The sequence below is a fragment of the Melanostigma gelatinosum genome (assembly GCF_949748355.1).
Source record: "Melanostigma gelatinosum genome assembly, chromosome: 1".
NCBI lineage: Eukaryota > Metazoa > Chordata > Actinopteri > Perciformes > Zoarcidae > Melanostigma > Melanostigma gelatinosum.
In genome coordinates, this window is record NC_136634.1 from 18,206,728 (window position 1) to 18,224,420 (window position 17,693).

Sequence of the window (17,693 nt, forward strand, 5' to 3'; positions counted from 1 at the left end):
TGAGAAAACAGCTATAAAACAGAATCTATCCCCAACACAGATGCTGACATTCCTCACCACCACCAACAACCCCCCCCCCTGGAAAAAAGGCTCTATACTCTGTTCCCTGCCATACCACTGAGTTTCCTTAATTCAGCAAGGATGGGTTTTAGTAAGGAAAACATGTGACGGTTTCTGTTTCTCTGCGCTCCCCCAGTAAGGCTTCAATCATCAACCGTAAACACACCAAGCTGGGGAGACTCAGAAGATTTCAAAGGGCTTATATCACCGACTTTAAGGGCTTTGACTTCTGGGTGCATTTTCATTCACCATTGTGCGATAATGCCTGTTTATTTTTCAGATTGTGTTTCACCTCATTCATATAAGAGAGTGGAGACAAACTATTTGTCATTTCATTAGCAGGGGCAACACAATAGAAGCCGTCTGGCATTTACTCAGCTTATAAGTAATTGTAAATCTGGATAACGTTCGGTGTTAGGTGTACGGTAACACTCGCTTATGTAAGGTTCCGTGGTGGGGACTTTAATGCAAAGGCCTGTTTATTTTTCGAATCTGGCTTCCGGTCACTTCCTGCTCCCTCTGATGGCATTTCAGGTTCCCTCGATACCATCACCCAGCCGCAGAGGCAGCTCTCTTCGATACAAAAAGAGACCTCTCACCTCAGAGTCAGGTCCTGATTGGAGGCCTTGTCCCGGTTTATCGCCCGCAGTGAGGGACAACATTTGGGAAGCTGTGACCCCACGATGAAGTCACCGCTGCCGTCACCACTGAGGTCTTGTGTCCATCAGGATTCATCATCTGCGGTTGAGTCATCTGCAGCTCACCTACGGGGACGCGAGGACGCACATATGAACATCAGCGGGGCTTCTGGTTTTCCTTACGATAAGATCAACTTTAAAGAAAAAAGAAGAAACCGTTCAAACAGACTGGCAGCAGAGAAGTGTATTACACAACATGTCCGAGACATTGCTGTGGGTGTTTCGATACTGTTTTTCTTTTTTCGCTATGAAAGATCATGTCACCATTGGAATCCATTTTAACAGGATGTATTCAAGCTGCTGTTCTCTGTCTGAGTGGAAAACATTTACCAGCCACCTTTCAAGCCGACAGGGGGTGAGCGTTTGATACTCAAAAGACAGATTTCAGGTGGAGCTTTCACAGCCGTATCTACTGTGCTTCTGGCATCATGTTTACTGACTTATTTGCCCCCTGCTTTTACTGTCTCTTTTGATTTATTCACTGAAACTCAAAACAGTTCCCTCTGACTGTCAGGCTGCCAAAATCAAGAAGAGAGAAGAGGGGAGTTGATCAAAATGTTGATATGCTCATCTGATTTGCCTTCAATTATTACCTTATAACAGTAATGAGCTTTATGAGCAACGTTGGAATTTGTGGACGTTCTTCGCCCAAGAGACAAGACTGAGAAAAAGTCTCTGCATGTTTTCATTTAAACTATATTTCATTTCACAGTTATTTCCCTACAAAACAAGCTGGCATTGAACATTATTCAGAGATTTGTTATTATAGGATAGTGCTCCCTGCATTAAAGATGGAATAAACTTGGTATTGTAAATTATTTCTAAGTGGCTATATTTGGTTCGGTTGAACACACTTGGTTCTCTCCCTCTCTCTTTTTTTATTGAGTACCCTCTGACTTTATTTTGCCCCACCCTCCTCCACTTCTGAAACCAACCTCATACCCTAATGTCTACTTTTCTCCACATTTATATTGAACATATTTCAATGTAGATTTTTGAATGTGTCTTTCCCACCTTTCAGGAGGACATTTTTTTCAGTACTGCCTGCATAGCCAATCAACTTCTAGAAATAAGAAACTTAATTCCAACAGATTAACGATCGTCTTATCATATCGTACTTTATCATCTTTGTATGTTTGGTGGATTTCTTATTGTGTGGCAATACATCCTGGTGCATTGACTATTTTGACAAATCTCAAAGGCATGTATGTTTACATGCACCCGAACACAGCAACATGGATGTCTGAAAACAGTTTGTGCTTTTAATCACAAGACAATAACTTTCAACTATAGATAAAGACATTTTTCATAATGTGCTGGTTAGGTGTCCTCAATCTCTTCATAAGCGAGCTGTATGTATGAATGCAACTTCAACTTCAACACAATTGACAGCAGTTCGTCTTGGTTCAGCAGCTTGCTCCCATTGCTCCTTTGGCTCTGTAGTGCCTCTCTAAACGTGACACACTACAAACCCCGTACGTCAACACATCACAGATGGACACAAAATTGTCCCGGGAGAGGGATCACAATCTGTGGCATGCACTCTTTGCACTGCCTATTCCATAGAAGTCTTAAAAGAGGTGGGGTGGATGGCTAATGAATGAGCTAATGTAAACTAAACTGCCCATTCTGGCGGAGATAGGCTCTCCCTCGGGCCCTCTGCATGTCTTCTGTCTCTCCCCCCTTCCTTTGCTTTCATCCACCCATACTTTCTTGCCGGCCTTCCACTTTTTGCTTTTCCCTTTGTTCCAATCCTCTCCTCCTCCTTCTCTGTATATTATTACTTCCTAAACCTCCCAATTTACTTCCTTTTCATATACCCACCCAAGTTGTGGTGCCCCCTCGGAGCTCAGAGAATTGGAGACTCACCAGCCCCATGTGAGACCTGTGGAATTTCCTCTTTATAGTTTGCCCGGCAGGCTGCGCTCTCCCGCCGACACGTGTGTTTCTGTATACATCTCACAATGATCAGGGCCGAGATAGAGGCTCACTCAAAAAACACGTGTGAGGACAGAAGAAGGTTTGAGGGGCGAAGGGTGAGCGAGTTAGACAGAAAAAACCCTCAGCGACAGGATGCCGGGCCACATGACTCACTTTTGTCGGGGCCGCTTGACCTCCAGTCCACACACATGCACCCTCCTGCCAAGCCCTGCAAACAAACACCGGGCCAGATACACAAACAAAACAACAATGAAGCTGGAAAGCGATGAACAGAAGTATTCATTCACTGAAGCAAAAAACAAATAGACAACATGTAAACATGCCTAATTGAGAAATGATGAAGCAGCATTTCCTCTCTTTTAAATGTGGAAAATGTATTTTGAACTGGACCCGTTGAACAGCTGTCAGCTCCAAAATACGACTTGCACAATTAAACAGCCGTTACTTGCTCGTGTTTAAAAATGCTTTGGCTCTCATCAGGAGTATCTGTCTTTTTAACAGTGTCCATGTAGGCATGTATGAGGAAACGCAGACCTCTGAAGACTTGCCACAGAGCAGCAGCAGCACAGATCCAAACGGACATCTGTAACTAAGCAAACAGTCACATGGTGAACATCTTCGACACAAATACCCCGCAAAGTGAATGCATGAATCATGTGTGAAGCCCACAAACAGTCACAGGCAAGGACATTCAGTGCGTTGACAGATTTTACCTTCTCCTCCTGGTAAAACTCCAATCAATTTGTCTCCGCTGAGCCCTCGAATCTGTTTATTTGATCTCCAGCAAGGACATGACAGCCCAAATTATTTGGAGAATAAACACTCACTGAAGATGCTCCGTCAGTGTGATTCATTTCAATTAGAACTGATGAGCTAGGATGGAAATAAATTGAAAGTTTTGGCTCCTATTTATCGAATCATTAGTTATCATAGTTCCTACTGTGAGACAAATGAGACAAACGGAAAAGTTTCCAAACCCATCGCTGATAAAAAAAAAAAACTAAAGTTCTATCTTTCATACACAGGAACCAAGATCACCATGGTGAGATTCACAGTGATGTGCCTCCCCCTGACACATAAAATAAACACAGCTATAAGTGACATTCCACTTTAAGAAAGAGCAGTGACCCAGGTCAGATCAGTGTTTGGGCATCGCTGCCATTCCACGCGTACTCCCTCCTGAGCCAGTGTCAGTCTAAAGTGTATGGATGTGTGTATCCAACTGTGCATGCCAGGCGTATCTATGTATACGGGTGCACACACACCCTATGTGCGTGCATTTCTTCGAAAATATGCTGCTTGAATCCCACATGCTCTGAAAATAAACCGCGGGGTCAACAAACGAGACGGAGAGGGGGGAGTCTGCTCCAGTGTCTGTGTGTGTTGGGAGAGGAGGTTGTTGTGGGGGTAAAAAAAGAAAGTGCTTTCCCCTCTGTTTTCCTGTCTGCTGCGGGAACAGAACTCTCTGACTTTCCAGTGAACTACCCACGGTGCGTGTCATGAGGAGGACACAACATGCACCCTGGGTTTGGAGGAAGCTTGTCCTCGGGGAGAGTCACCCTTGGGAGTCAAGGACCTGGAGGCCACTCAAGACAAGCTTGTTAAATTCAACACCCGCCAACGGAGAGTATGTGGAGGAATGTGCAGAATCTAAAAGCAAACAGGCATCCTGCAGGAATCTGTAAACGCTTGATACTTGAAGTCATCAATCATATTAAATAGAAAACTAAGGTTGTCAGTGTTAAATGCAATACAATAAATCACTGCAACGACTAATGTGACAGGTTTAATCTTCCAAAAAGAGGATAACAAGACGGGGCTTTGATTCAGGGACTGTGGTTCTTTGAGCTCAACGCTAACCTCAACGTGCTAACGGCAGCGTGCTAACGGCAGCGTGCTAACGTCAGCGTGCTGATGTTTTAGATGCAATGTTGCCCATGTTCATGGTACAGCTGAGGCTGATGGGAATGTCATGAGTGTTGGAGGTATTGAGTCAAAAATCTAATTATTGGACACATTTAAAAGTTCACCTGATGATGGTGTTAGAGGAAGAATCTGGGGGTCACCAAAGTTAGGACACATTGTGCAAGAACCATGAATGTCTGCACCACGTTTTGTGCCAAATAGATCTGGAAATATTACACGGGATCATTTGAAACACTTTTATCTGCTGGTGATGAGAAGTCAGAAGATCACCACGGTCATCATCGTCTCTGTGTATCTGTAGCAAATGTGTCAAGATATTTCAGTCCAGACCTGAAGTGGTGGACCGATCACCATCACAGCCTGGTCATGACTTGTTTATGTGCTGCCACCTAGTGTTAGTTAATATGAGCAACACAAAAGTGCCCTATCTGCTTTAACGGATGGATAAATATGAAACATGCAATATTGTCATTTATCGGGGAATTCTGCCAATTTAACACATACAGGTCATTCTATTAGTCATAGCATGGTTTGTGGACTCGTAAACTACAAGTTTGGGGGGTATTTACCAGGCAGGATGCATCTAGCAAAATTTGCCACTGGTTGCATTATGGGTAATGTAGGAACCAGCCCTTTTGGAACTTGCTGCTTGACTCCCAACAGAAACTTAAAATCAAGATATCGCTACCTCTGCTGCATCTCTTGAATACTTCATAGAGCCACGATGAGCCAAAATCCAAGAAAAGAAAAAACACATGCATCATTTTCATAATTAGAGTATTTAATGACATATAAAAATGCATGAGTGGTGTCTACATTAATTCACGAATCAACATCGACAATGTGTTTTGTGCTACTTTCTGTGTTTAAAAAAAACTAAATCATTGGATGTAAGTCTGTTCTTGGTGTGAAATTACAATGTGAATGTTTGTGCACAACCTGCTGGGATGCATTTCGTACGATTAGCAGATGGGCAGTGTATTTGTTTTGTCGTTATCTTTAAGCCACTGGGAGGAACAACGAGGTCAGAGCAGACATGTAGACTAGACACACACACACACACACACACGTCCAAATAATGCCAATTAAATGTCTTTTAAGGACATGTAGTCTACTTCACAAAACAACATATTACATCATTAGGCAGTCTAACAAAAAAACAAACTCATACAACATATATGTACCACTGAAGTGAAATTGAACTAAGTAACTGAAGTAATACACCCCATAATTCCTTGATAACCAAGTTACTTATGAAAGAATATTACTACCTGACTTACAGCAACTGAACTATCATCCTCAGCACTGTAGGACATGATGGAAAGGTCTGACGCTAAAGTCAGGAAGAAAGCTACTGGACCAACATGATGTTGAATGACAAATCCAAAAACATGGCAGTTTGCACCTTAAAGACAATTGTGAACTGGATTCACAGGCCTGGATTCATAGAGCCGTGTGATCAAAGAGTTCTCCCAGTTGAGCTCAAGATTTTAAAAAAAAGACATGATCGTTTACTCTGGTCCCGCGCTGCACCTCCGACAGTGTGTCTTACAGTGAGGTTTCCTTGGAATCTGGCACAACTGGTTTAAAGGTCAAGATCTCTGTGAAGGTGTGACCTGAAGAAAGAAGCACAGCACTGATCATTAAAACGTAACAGCTCATTTCTTCTTGTTCCTTTCCCCTTCACAGCTCCTCCTCCCCTTCATCCTCACGTTTCCACTGGTCCAAGGACTGTTCCGTGTTGTCTAACGAGTGGTCATACGGCTGTGCTACGGTCTCGTCCTCTGGTTCTCTGAACTCAGTGAAGTAAGGCAACATGAGAGCCTCTGCAGCGGTTACCCTGCTCTCCGGATCCAACAACAACATACCCTCCAGCACGCACACGGCTGACGAAAGAGGGGAAACGGAAAGTCAAATCTCAGTTTGACTGTCAAACCGAAAAATGCATCAATTGGCCAGAATGAGCACATCTTACCTTGTGGATTAGTTGTAGAAAACACATTCTGAAGGTCTTTCTTCTCCACTTTTGGAAGGCTTTTGACGTAGCCTTTGGCCTAAGAAAAGAAATTAGTCAATTTTAAAGCAGCACAACCCCACAGATTTTGCCCGATTGTGCTTCCAATTCCTAGAATTCAGTAGATTTGGGGGCATGATATGTTGCTACAACTAAATCAGGGAGTGTATTCTTAAGTTTCTATATGTGTCTGAACTCACGTCATCAGATTCTAGTTTTGAGGCAAACTCCTGAGTCGGTGTTCCTGTGAGCTTCATGATCTCAGTCAGCTGATTTAGGTCTGAAGAAGGGGGGTCAAGGGTCAAATGTGACTTGTCACGTTTACAAGATAAATCTTTCAGATAATTGTTAAATTTCACTTCATCCTGCCATAAAAACGTCACTCTTATGACTTTCAGCGCTATGAATTTGCTACGAATTGCTGTTGTGAATTTCTGTGTAAAAGTGAGGTCAGTGAGGTGAAAGGATACGGTCGCTGCCTTTAAAAAGGGGTTTTCCTTGCAGCATCTCCGCCATGATGCAGCCCACAGACCAAATGTCCACTGAGAAAGAAGCAGAAAACAAACACTTTTCAGATAGTTTGTTACAATCTTAAGCAACATACATAAGTAATTACAAGACATTCAGGGTCGTGATCAGCAGCTGAAGACGCACGCATTCCCTAAAAACGCACCCGCAACTGAAGGTAAAGTGTAAAGAGATCACCACCTAGTGGGAAATACATAATATTACCACCCGACTCTAATTAACAAAGATCTTTTTTAACACCACATCCAGCCACTTTAAAACAAAGACATTTTGTGTAGTTATTAGGGGTGTAACGATACGCGTATTCGTATTGAACCGTTCGGTACGAGGCTCACGGTTCGGTACGCATGACGAACCGAATACGTTTGAATAAAAAAAATATATATATTTTTTAATTCTTTTTTTTTTTAAACCTTTATTTAACCAGGTAGTCCCATTGAGATTAAAAATCTCTTTTGCAAGATGTAAGTAACAATTAGGGGTGTAACGGTTCACAAAACTCACGGTTGGGTTCGGTACGATACAGTGGAGCCACGGTTCGGTACGTTTCGGTACAGTAGAAAACTATAAATGCCAGAGAAATGTACTTGATTTTAAAATATATTTATTCATTACAACTAACATCATGAAGTTATTCTTTGACTTTGAACAATGATGGAACTATACCTGAGTGACTCATCTTCTGGGGTGTCTTCTTAGCAACACATAAGCATAAAAAACAAAAACTGCTCCTTAATGTTATGTAGTATTGTTGCTTACATCTTGTATTGTTACTTACATCTTGCTTACATCTTGTATTGTTACTTACATCTTGCAAAAGAGATTTTTAATCTCAATGGGACTACCTGGTTCAATAAAGGTTAAAAAAAAAAAAGAATTAAAAAAAAAATATTTTTTTTTTATTCAAATGTATTCGGTTCGTCATGCGTACCGAACCGTGAGCCTCGTACCGAACGGTTCAATACGAATACGCGTATCGTTACACCCCTAGTAACAATACAAGATGTAAGCAATATGTAAGTAACAACACTACATAACATTAAGGAGCAGTTTTTGTTTTTTATGCTTATGTGTTGCTAAGAAGACACCCCAGAAGATGGGTCACTCAGGTATAGTTCCATCATTGTTCAAAGTCAAAGAATAACTTTATGATATTAGTTGTGATGAATAAATATATTTTAAAATAAAGTACATTTCTCTGGCATTTATAGTTTTCTACTGTACCGAAACGTACCGAACCGTGGCTCCACTGTACCGAACCCAACCGTGAGTTTTGTGAACCGTTACACCACTAGTAGTTATTTTTCAAACATATTTACAATTAAATAGACTCACAGTTCGCAATCATACAGATAAATCTGTCTTTGAAAAGAGGAAAAAGTGTTATTGTCTTGACTGACTGTAGCCTCGATAGACGAGAATGCACGTGCAACCTTTAAATAAAGAAACAAAGCAACAAAACTCTCGGGATGTAAATGTCATTCTGGGGAATGTTGTAAATCACTGAAGCAGAAGCCTGAAGCTGAGGGCAAGTGAGAACTAAAACAACGAATGCAGCGCTAATGGGGAGCACTGAACATGACCACACATTGATGAAAGATGTCAGTTTTTTTTTTTTTCTCCCTTTAATTAGCTCTTCATTACCAGTCTGCGTGTAGTGCATCCAGCTCAGGATGACCTCTGGGGCTCTGTACCAGCGAGTCACCACGTACCCCGTCATCTCGCTGTCTGTCTGCCGCGCCAAACCAAAGTCCAAGATCTGACAGAACGCAAAATGAAACGCAGGTCGGGTTCGACACAGCAGCAACATCTTACTTACCATGATGAAGCAAGCCTGGTTAAAAGGCATTCTGGATACAGATACAGTCCATTTGAAACTGTAACTCCATCAAATGAAATATCTTGAAATAAAGGCACATGATGGGTGTTTGGGTTATCAGGATGTGTACAACTGTACCTTGAGTTCACAGTCTTGGTTGATGGCGAGATTTCCTGGTTTGAGGTCCTGCAAATACCCGTGTGAAAAGACCAACTGTGACTGTGAGTCCGCACCAAAGCAGCAAGAGGAAACTAAAATCCAGCCGTGTAATAAAATGGTGAGGGCATACGTTCGTAAACAGGAAGCACCAGCTCCTGTTACAATTTGATGTTACAATGTTTGAACGTAATCTTTATCCCACACACATACATACATGGTGGAAATATAACACACAACTTACCCTGTGTATTATTCCAGCAGAATGAATATACTGTAATAAAAGAATACAACCGGGATTTAATCAACACAACCAATAAACTCAGGTAGTAAAGTAATAAATTGTCCACAATCAACAATTAAAGGAGAGAGTGCTCCACCTTGAGCCCTTTGAGCATTTGATAAACCAAATACTGAATTTTCTCTTCGGACAGCTTCTGCAGCTTCATCAGCTTCCCCAGATCTGTCCCCATGAACGGCATCACCAGATAACTTTGAGGAAGAAGTAAACGTTCGGAGTGGGAAACTCCCAACCGGATGCAACTTTGAAATCATTTCGAGAAACGCTGTGCACTAAAAACAAATAGATACTGCGTATATATCGATCAATACTGTCCTGCTGCAGTGGCAGAAGCAAAGAGAGCACTTACAAATCATGGAATCTGTCCAGAGAGAGGTCAGCAGTGAAAACATCAAACAGGCCGATCACCTGCACCACACAGAAATAGACCATGTATTACACTTTTGGTCCATTCGTAACACGTAAATGCTTCATGCTCTATCGTTACATTTTAAGCTGCTTTGCTTGTCAAAAACAAGTCAGAACTGTAACTGTGCAGGAATGTAATCAGAAAGAGTTGTGTATCCCCTGCGGGCCTGGACCACAGAACTAACGATAATGCCGACGCTCACATTTTCATGTTTCATGTGTTTGAGAAGCCTCAGCTCTCTGTAGGCCCGCTTGGCGAAGAGCTCCGACTGGAACGGCCTGTACAGCTTCTTGATTGCCACTTTGGTTCCTGTTCTGGAGTCCACTGCTGAGCTGAGGGTGAGAATAAAACCAGCACATCAGCTGTTCTGCAACATGACCATGTATGAGGAAACAATAAGCACATTTGAGGAACTTTGCTGTGATCAGGGCGACACACTTCCATCCCCTGATCGGATCTGTAACTGAAGATAATTCCTTATCTCCTGATCAGGAATGCCCAAACCTGTATTTACCCATCGCCAGTGCTCATATGTCCCGGTATACGTCCCTGCCTGTACTCCAGCAGTGACGTCTGTAAGCACGCGGCTCCATCTCCACTTCGTATCCGACCACAATGTTTGAGAGTTGTTCATGCGTTATTAAGTTGCGTTATTAAATTGCATTGAGTCCGTCCGGGGCCGTTTACTGCCCGCCCACAGAGTTAATAACAAAGGGACCGCATGCTGCGACACGCACAAGGTGGCCTGAATATAGCTGCTCCTCATTGTTATGCGTCGACACAACTTGGGTGAGCGAGCGCACCAATTCCTCAAAGAGCCACCCATGCGCTCCACACAACACAATACTTGGCTACGGGTGACATGGATGCTTGAGGCGAAGCTATATGGCTGCAAGAGTCTCCCAATCAAATAAGGAAGTGAAGCAGCATGTGTTCAGCGGCGCGCACATACTTTTTTTCTTTTGTTTGGCCGTGGCCACCGCGCGGCTGCCTGGACGGCACCATCTGTTCCGTCGCGTTCTTTGTCACCGTGCTCCCCATAAACCCGCTGCGCGACCAGTGTTGCATCTATCTACCCCGTTTGGCAGACTCCACTTACCATACAGTCCCGTACGCCCCGGTCCCCACCTGCTTCAGCTCCCGGTACCGCTCCGGTACTTCCCATGAGGTTTTGTTGACGTCTTGGCGGTAATAGCCGGGTCTGATTCGCTTGGACATCCTATTTATTGAACAGAAATCAAATGAAGCGTCCAGGAGAGGTTCTTCTTTGGCTGTTGTGTCTCTTCCGTCGCTACACACCCATTGTTCCAGATCCCACCTATGCTCTCACCCTCGATCTTTGCGCAGCTCTGCGTGTCAGCCGCTCAGGGCGCACCCTCAGGTCACAAAAAGCCACTCCCGAGTCCCGCGGGAGGCCTACAATTAAAGGTGAAAAGCAGACTGGAATGTGAGTAATAGGGGAACTAAGCTGACATTACTTTGAAATGCGTTGGTAGGTGCGCGCAGTTTGGATCACAATCTCAAAGAGTTGTTAATAAGCGCTGGCCTTTAAATGGCAACGTGTACTGTGTGTGTAGTTCCTCTGCTCTGTGAGAACGAGCAGGGAAGCAAATGTCTGAGACTTGCTGGGACATGAGCTTTACTGACACCCTGGGCTGCAGAAATACAACTACGTGGTTAGAGGAACCTTCAATGAAGTTCAAGGAGTCAAGGACACCGTAGTGTTATGAAGAAACTGAAAATGTCAGCTTGTATCAGCTCGCCCTATATGTCATTTACACAAAGAGGACGAGTTTAAAGTGTTTGTTACCAGAGTGGAGCAATCTAATGGCAACACCAAGTTCAATGTTAGGCAACACAGAAATGTGGAGGTGGAGTCGAGTTCAGGGAATGGAAAGGCAGCTATGGCAGGTATGTACTTGGCACAAAGAGGCCTTGACGGCTATTGACTGCTCAGTTTATTTGGAAGAGATCAACCAGATAGTCCATATTTATTCGGAAAAATACAACTTTGAAACGATTTCCTTTGTCAATTCTGCCACTTTTTGTGCAAATGTTCAGTTTTAAAGTTCACACAATCACAACCCGACTAAAACAGCCACATTTAAACACACAGTGCCCATTTTCCCTCTGCTGGACTCTAGATTCACTGTAGTTTAGTATCGCTGCTTACTTTACATGTTAGGTAACAAAAGTGGTGGTTGTGGCTCTTTGCCTATAAAGCAGTGCTATGACGGAGGCGAAAGGCAACTATTTATATTATATGACAATAAACAGTATTGTGCGTTTATCTACTGCGGCCTATTGGATCAAGTGCAATCACTCCCATTCACCCAAATACATGCCCATCATCTCTCACACACACACACACACACACACACACACACACACACACACACACACACACACACACGTTGAGGTGGCACCTCACAGTTTGTCAGAGTCAGACAGGTCACTGTAGGACTTGTTGTCTGAGTCGTCATTAATAGCTCGTCAAACACCAAGCAGACAGGGGACGAGCTGAGGGGCTTCTTTGTAGGGTCAAAAGAATAACGTCTTTCCCAAAATCTCTTTGGATGTATTTTTTCTGCCATCTTTTGTTGTGTGCCAGTTATCTTAATGCATCTTGCATTCGAGGAGATTTAAAACAAATCCACCTTAAAAAAAACAACTCCTCATCTATCAATTTACTCATCAAGTCACTTCTGGTGTTGTTTTAAGCAGGACTGTCAGGCAATGGAGGGAATTATTCACTTCAAAGCCATTTCATGGCACATTTCAGATTCGCTGAATATATTTTTAACTCACATGGCAACATCATATTTGTATCTCTATGCATTTGTCGCCCTAAATTCAACCCACCGCCTGTCTGCTTTGGTTCAGCTAGGTAGCCTATGGGGTGTCGTGCCTCATGCTAACTTCCCTGACGCTGCCTGCCGAAGTAATAGAGAGTTGTACATAAAGTGGAAGGGACATTAAAAAAAAAAGCACAAACATGAACTAAAAGAGCAATAAACTCTTCTCATTTTCGGCAGGAAAGCGAAACGATCAGGGAAGTTGTTACGAAGATCATGTGACACAGATTTCATGGGCCCAAGCTGGGGGCCTGCTGTCATAGGGAACAGGGTTTCTGGCTGTGGACGTAGAGGCCGCCTCTTGCTGTTGGTCCTCTCCTTCATCCCTCTCTCCCCGCTTGGTGGCCTCGCCGCCGCCGTCGCCCACCCACGCGGGAAGCTCCAGACCTGGCTGCAGAGAGAAAGGCTTCTCCAGAACCTTGAGGACTCGCTGGACCTGCAGCACAGAGAGGAAGCGAGAAGTGAGAGCAGGTAAACTCCCTGAAAGTGAACCACTGAAAATGAAGAGAACAAAAGGGAATGGAGTTTGTAACTTGAGTGCATTCAAATCTTAAGTTTTGCTGCTTTGAAATCGCTCTCGATGCTAAAAAAAAAAACTGAGCGCTGCAGAAACTTCTTCTGGTAACATTTGAATCACTTCTCTACCTCAGATGCACAACAGTCCAAAAAGTCCAAGACTGACCTCAGAGAAGTCTCCATTCTCAGCAGCCTCAATTGCATTCTGGGCGATGTAGTTCCTGAGCACCACGCGAGGGTTGGTGCTGTCCATCACCCTCACCCTCTCCTCCTGCGCGGCCTGCACGTCACTCTGGCCTTCTAGCTCCCGAGCCAGACGCTTCCTGTGGAAGGGACAACGCAAAACGCTCAGGCTGAGCGATGGCAGACTCAACGCCCCATTTCCTCTTCTTTCGGTCTGTCCGCCCCCTTTATCAGTCACACTTCCACCCATGACCATCCACCCACAAAGCTCTTATCCGGTCCATGCAGTCCCTCCACCCTCTACCTCTTGTTATATGTGGCAGCTGTTTTTCCTCCTCATCTTTTCCTTTTCCTATATCTTGCCTTCCTCCCTTCATCCACCCATGAATCTCACCTATAGCGTGTGATCCAGCGGCTCCACTCCTCCGCCTGTTGGGTTTTCAGCTCTTCCTGGCTGGTCTCCATCAGGTCTTTCAGTTTGTCGAGTCTGTCTAACTGCCTCGCAATTGACGTCCTGTCTGAGATCATCTGGAACAGTGCCGGGTTGCTCTGAGCCATAGAGAGCAGCATCGCCAGCTCGCTGTCATCAGCAGACAGAAAGCACAACGGTTAGATGATTTATTGGCATGTTGGGTTGCCTGCCAGTGCATGTTGTTCGATAGAATATGGAGAATCTGAGGTAACAAGATGAGCAAAACAAAGACACGATTGGTCCACTGACTGTTTATATGCACAGGAATACAAGTTCATGCAGGAAATCAGAGAACAGGTTTAAATGTGTGACTCTCATTACTCCAAGTTGTCGTTGCAGCTTTTACCGCTGCCCTGAACTGACTAAAGTCTCAGTTGATGTTGTTTTCAGACATCTTGAACTGATGCACTGTTATACGTTAATATAGTAAAGATGGTGATGATATATAGTCATAGTATACACAATACCAGTAATATAAAGCCCCACTAGCGGCACCCGGAGGCTACAATGTGCATCACACCAAACAAAACAAAAATGTTGGACAGTATGAACATCTTTTCTAATAATTTTGCTTTTCTTACATACATGTGTTCATTTAAATCATGGCAACATTACCGTACTTCTTTTGTTCATCATATACAAGTTTTGACGACAAGCTGTACAAATAGTATCGTTCATTTTCTGGCACCCACGAATATCTACAGTACAGTAAACACGAATGTTTCCTTTCTGTGATGGTGTTTATAAAACATGCAGCGCTAGCTCACCGTGGATCCATACTGGGTTTGTTTGCAGCCTTGAGCTCCTCCAAGGAGGCACGCTGCTCCAGCAGGAGGTCTGTGGCTTTCCTGACAAGCTCCTCTTCTCCTTCACCTTCCCCCTCAGTGGGACAGGAAATCTGACTCAAGCTACGGAAGGTGTTGGTGAAGTCAGAACCTGCAGGAGGGACACGGGAAAGGTTACGACATTGATGTGGCACCAGTGACTATTCCATTTGTTTTAGACTCGGTACTGCATGTACGAATTGTATTCTAAAAACTCTTTGCCTCTCACTAGAGGAGACGCGCTCTCATCACTCTTATCACCAGGCGACATCGACTGCTTTGTAATCCATCCCACCTGTGTTGTGCATGGTCTGCAGCAGCTCTGTGATCAGGAGCTCGTCCTCTGGCTCGTCCTTCAGTAAGCCCAGCTTCTTCCTCATGCTCTCGAGGTAGAAGCCGTTATACAGATCCAGGTACTCGTCCATAACGGCCTCAGCCCGGTCCGGTGGCAGCTCTGGAGCAAGCGCCTCCGCCAGCTTCGCCAGGTTCCACCTGCAGATAGCTGGCTGGGCCTGGTAGGAGTATCGGCCGGAGTTGTCGGAGGCGTTGCAGACGAAATCTGGATCGAATCTGGATAGGAGGATGAGGAAAGTTGGGTATTGTGATTACCGGTACACAATCATTTCCATATGATGATGAATATTAAATAACATGACTGTTCAATCAGACCTGTTGGCCAAAACACTCTGCAAATGTCTGACCTGTCCATAAAGCCATATGGACCATAGTCCAGCGTGAGTCCCAGGATGCTCATGTTGTCCGTGTTCAGGACTCCATGGCAGAAACCCACACACTGCCACTGAGCCACGAGGCGAGCCGTGCGGAGCATCACCTACAGACAGCGACAAGACCGGAATCTGACATTATAGGGTTGTTCTGGATTTCCAGAAACAAATGAAAACAGCCCCATGGCGAGTATGAATGCTGCGGTTCCTACTAATGAGAAGAGGAAAATGTCAAAAGTCTCTATCCAGAGTTTAATGCCGTGTTAATGTCTTAATCTCATATTGAGCCGATGTCCCAGTGACTCAGCTTAACAGGGTAAGAGGATCCAAATGTTCTTGGCTCCGACCTGTAACGTCAGACCTTGAATCAGTTACCTGCTGATTCGAGTACACGTAGGAAACCGTGTAAGCCTTACAGTCGTTACTCGAGAGCCGTTTCCACCGGCTGAGATTTGTATGTTGTGCGACTCGTGTGCCCTGACCTCTCTGAAGAAAGCCACGTTCCTCTCCACCCTCTCTGGGTGATTCTGCTGGATGTCCGGGTAAAACGTCTCTATGACGTAATCCATCATCTGACTTCGGATCTCATCCCGTCCATAGCTGGGACCCTGGCGGCCCGTGTGCTCGTCGGCCCGCTTGAAGATCTCAAAGGATCCGAACCTGCATAGAGAGCGCACAACTGAGACAAAACAACTGTCGTGTGTGCATCTCGAGGAGCTCACACGTCCACGGTGGATGACAGTGGGGTGCAATCGGCCCTCACCTGAGGAAGGTGGGGGCAATACGGACGACCACCGAGCATCTCTCGTGGTGAGGATTCCCGCTGTAGTAGACGTCTCGTATGACCCGGCTGTCGGAGGTCACTACGGAGCCGGCTCTGGTGGTGGGAACACCCAGGAAGTACATCACCTCGCTGCACAGGAACTCTCTGATGCTGGAGCGCAGGACCTTACGGCCATCAGCTTGTCTATGGAGGACAGAATAACATAACAAAGAACAGTATCCAGATAGAATTAAGTTGCACATATTATTATACTATTTCAAATGTTAACAATCCCTTTAAAACTCAAGTGATGTACTCTTCAACCACATCTGGTACTTTAAATGATCTGTAGGCTTTTAGCTTTAAAAACAGAAGGGAATCAAAGTATTTCTCCATGGTTTCACATCTCTGAAAATCAATCCTGCTCAAAGTAGAGAAACAACAAACCCTTGTACCTGGAATAAGGAGTCGACCCAGCTCCTTTCACCTGAATCTCCCACCGACCGCTCGGGTTTTCCCGCAGCAGTTCGGGATCTTGGCCGGCTGGCACCTTCACCTCCCCCAGGTAGCAGGCCGCCCCGTCGCCCAGCTGCCCGGCGAACTGTCCGAACTGGTGGCCGCAGTAGCAGTGAGCAGCGGGCTGGGATCCAGGCATGACTCTGGATCCGCTGAGGTACTCCGGCCCGAGCGGATCGTGCATGACCTCCTCTCCGCTGAGCCCCAGCAGCGCCAGGGCTTCGTGTGACACAGCCACGAACCGGGGCTTGGTCAGCGGCTGTGGCTTCACCCGGGAGAAGCACGCTCCTTTCACCTGGCGCACCCCCGGCTCCTCGGACGAGTCCACGGGGAGTTTCTTGAGGGCGACGTTGTCGAAGTCGAGCCGCTCCAGCGGGGAACGGCTCATCGCGAGACCCATGTCGGCCATCCCGACCGTACCGAGGAGTCTGAAGGCGGACACACCGGGGACAAAGATGCGTGACGGTCCGAGCCGAGGTCCTAAATAAGCCATCCAAACAGGGCCATCTGTCTGCTTGTTTGCCTGTTTGTGTTCACTGGCGCAGTTACAATGTAGGCACAAGTCATGCTTTCATAATCCTGCCAACTTTAGCGGATGTTTGTGAGACAGACTGTGTTACATCCTTATTTGTCCGGACACACGCAGTGAACACGGAACCATTTGGGCCGACGCTAAAATCAATGTCAAACTAAGTTAACAAGGTTGAGATCATATTTGTATCGTTATTACTTGAATAAATATCACATCACATAACGTACAACGTTTCCATTCTTTATATCATGTTAGTTTTCTTAGCCACTGGTGTTAGTGTTTCTTCTTATACTTTTTACTCTCGTTTCTATTCTTATGTTGTTCAAATTTACTTTTTATTTGACTAAATTCATCTCTTATTATTTACTTATTATTGCTGTACACTTACTACCTATTCCTCTATATATATATATATATATATTAATTTTTTTCCTCAATTGTTTCTACCTAATCTT

At 44.7% G+C, this 17,693-nt stretch overlaps 2 protein-coding genes across 3 annotated transcripts; both read right to left on the minus strand.

Annotated features, from left to right (window-relative positions):
* Positions 1-5,701: 5,701 nt before the first annotated feature.
* On the minus strand, positions 5,702-11,368 carry mapk12a (mitogen-activated protein kinase 12a). 2 transcript variants are annotated; one of them, XM_079268167.1, is made up of 13 exons: positions 11,152-11,368; positions 10,952-11,071; positions 10,055-10,184; positions 9,793-9,851; positions 9,523-9,634; positions 9,387-9,416; positions 9,125-9,172; positions 8,812-8,926; positions 7,110-7,181; positions 6,840-6,919; positions 6,601-6,679; positions 6,338-6,511; positions 5,702-6,241 (listed from the first exon to the last, which is right to left on the minus strand). In XM_079268167.1, the coding sequence occupies exons 2-13, from the start codon at positions 11,068-11,070 to the stop codon at positions 6,174-6,176; spliced, it is 1,086 nt and encodes a 361-aa protein (XP_079124293.1). In that variant the 5' UTR covers position 11,071; positions 11,152-11,368; the 3' UTR covers positions 5,702-6,173. The 2 variants fall into 2 exon arrangements, with proteins under 2 accessions (XP_079124293.1, XP_079124294.1); XM_079268168.1 differs by having other exon boundaries at positions 11,183-11,286.
* Positions 11,369-11,742: 374 nt separating this feature from the next.
* On the minus strand, positions 11,743-17,304 carry selenoo1 (selenoprotein O1). Its single transcript, XM_079268155.1, has 9 exons — positions 16,646-17,304; positions 16,191-16,394; positions 15,910-16,087; positions 15,404-15,534; positions 14,998-15,272; positions 14,646-14,814; positions 13,801-13,986; positions 13,390-13,546; positions 11,743-13,143 (listed from the first exon to the last, which is right to left on the minus strand). Exons 1-9 carry the CDS (start codon positions 17,197-17,199, stop codon positions 12,922-12,924), a joined length of 2,076 nt encoding a protein of 691 aa, XP_079124281.1. The 5' UTR covers positions 17,200-17,304; the 3' UTR covers positions 11,743-12,921.
* Positions 17,305-17,693: the final 389 nt, after the last annotated feature.

Excerpts from the sequence above, each read along its gene's own strand:
- mapk12a (XM_079268167.1), bottom strand. The coding sequence starts at position 11,070 with ATGTCCAAGCGAATCAGACCCGGCTATTACCGCCAAGACGTCAACAAA. Across the intron at positions 6,512-6,600 it reads TTCTACAACTAATCCACAAG|CCGTGTGCGTGCTGGAGGGT; the intron begins GTAAGATGTGCT and ends CTCTTTCGTCAG. Across the intron at positions 6,242-6,337 it reads GTCCTTGGACCAGTGGAAAC|GTCACACCTTCACAGAGATC; the intron begins GTGAGGATGAAG and ends TTCTTTCTTCAG.
- selenoo1 (XM_079268155.1), bottom strand. The coding sequence starts at position 17,199 with ATGGCTTATTTAGGACCTCGGCTCGGACCGTCACGCATCTTTGTCCCC. Across the intron at positions 16,088-16,190 it reads ATTGCCCCCACCTTCCTCAG|GTTCGGATCCTTTGAGATCT; the intron begins GTGAGGGCCGAT and ends CTCTCTATGCAG. Across the intron at positions 15,535-15,909 it reads ACGTGGCTTTCTTCAGAGAG|GTGATGCTCCGCACGGCTCG; the intron begins GTCAGGGCACAC and ends CGCTGTCTGTAG.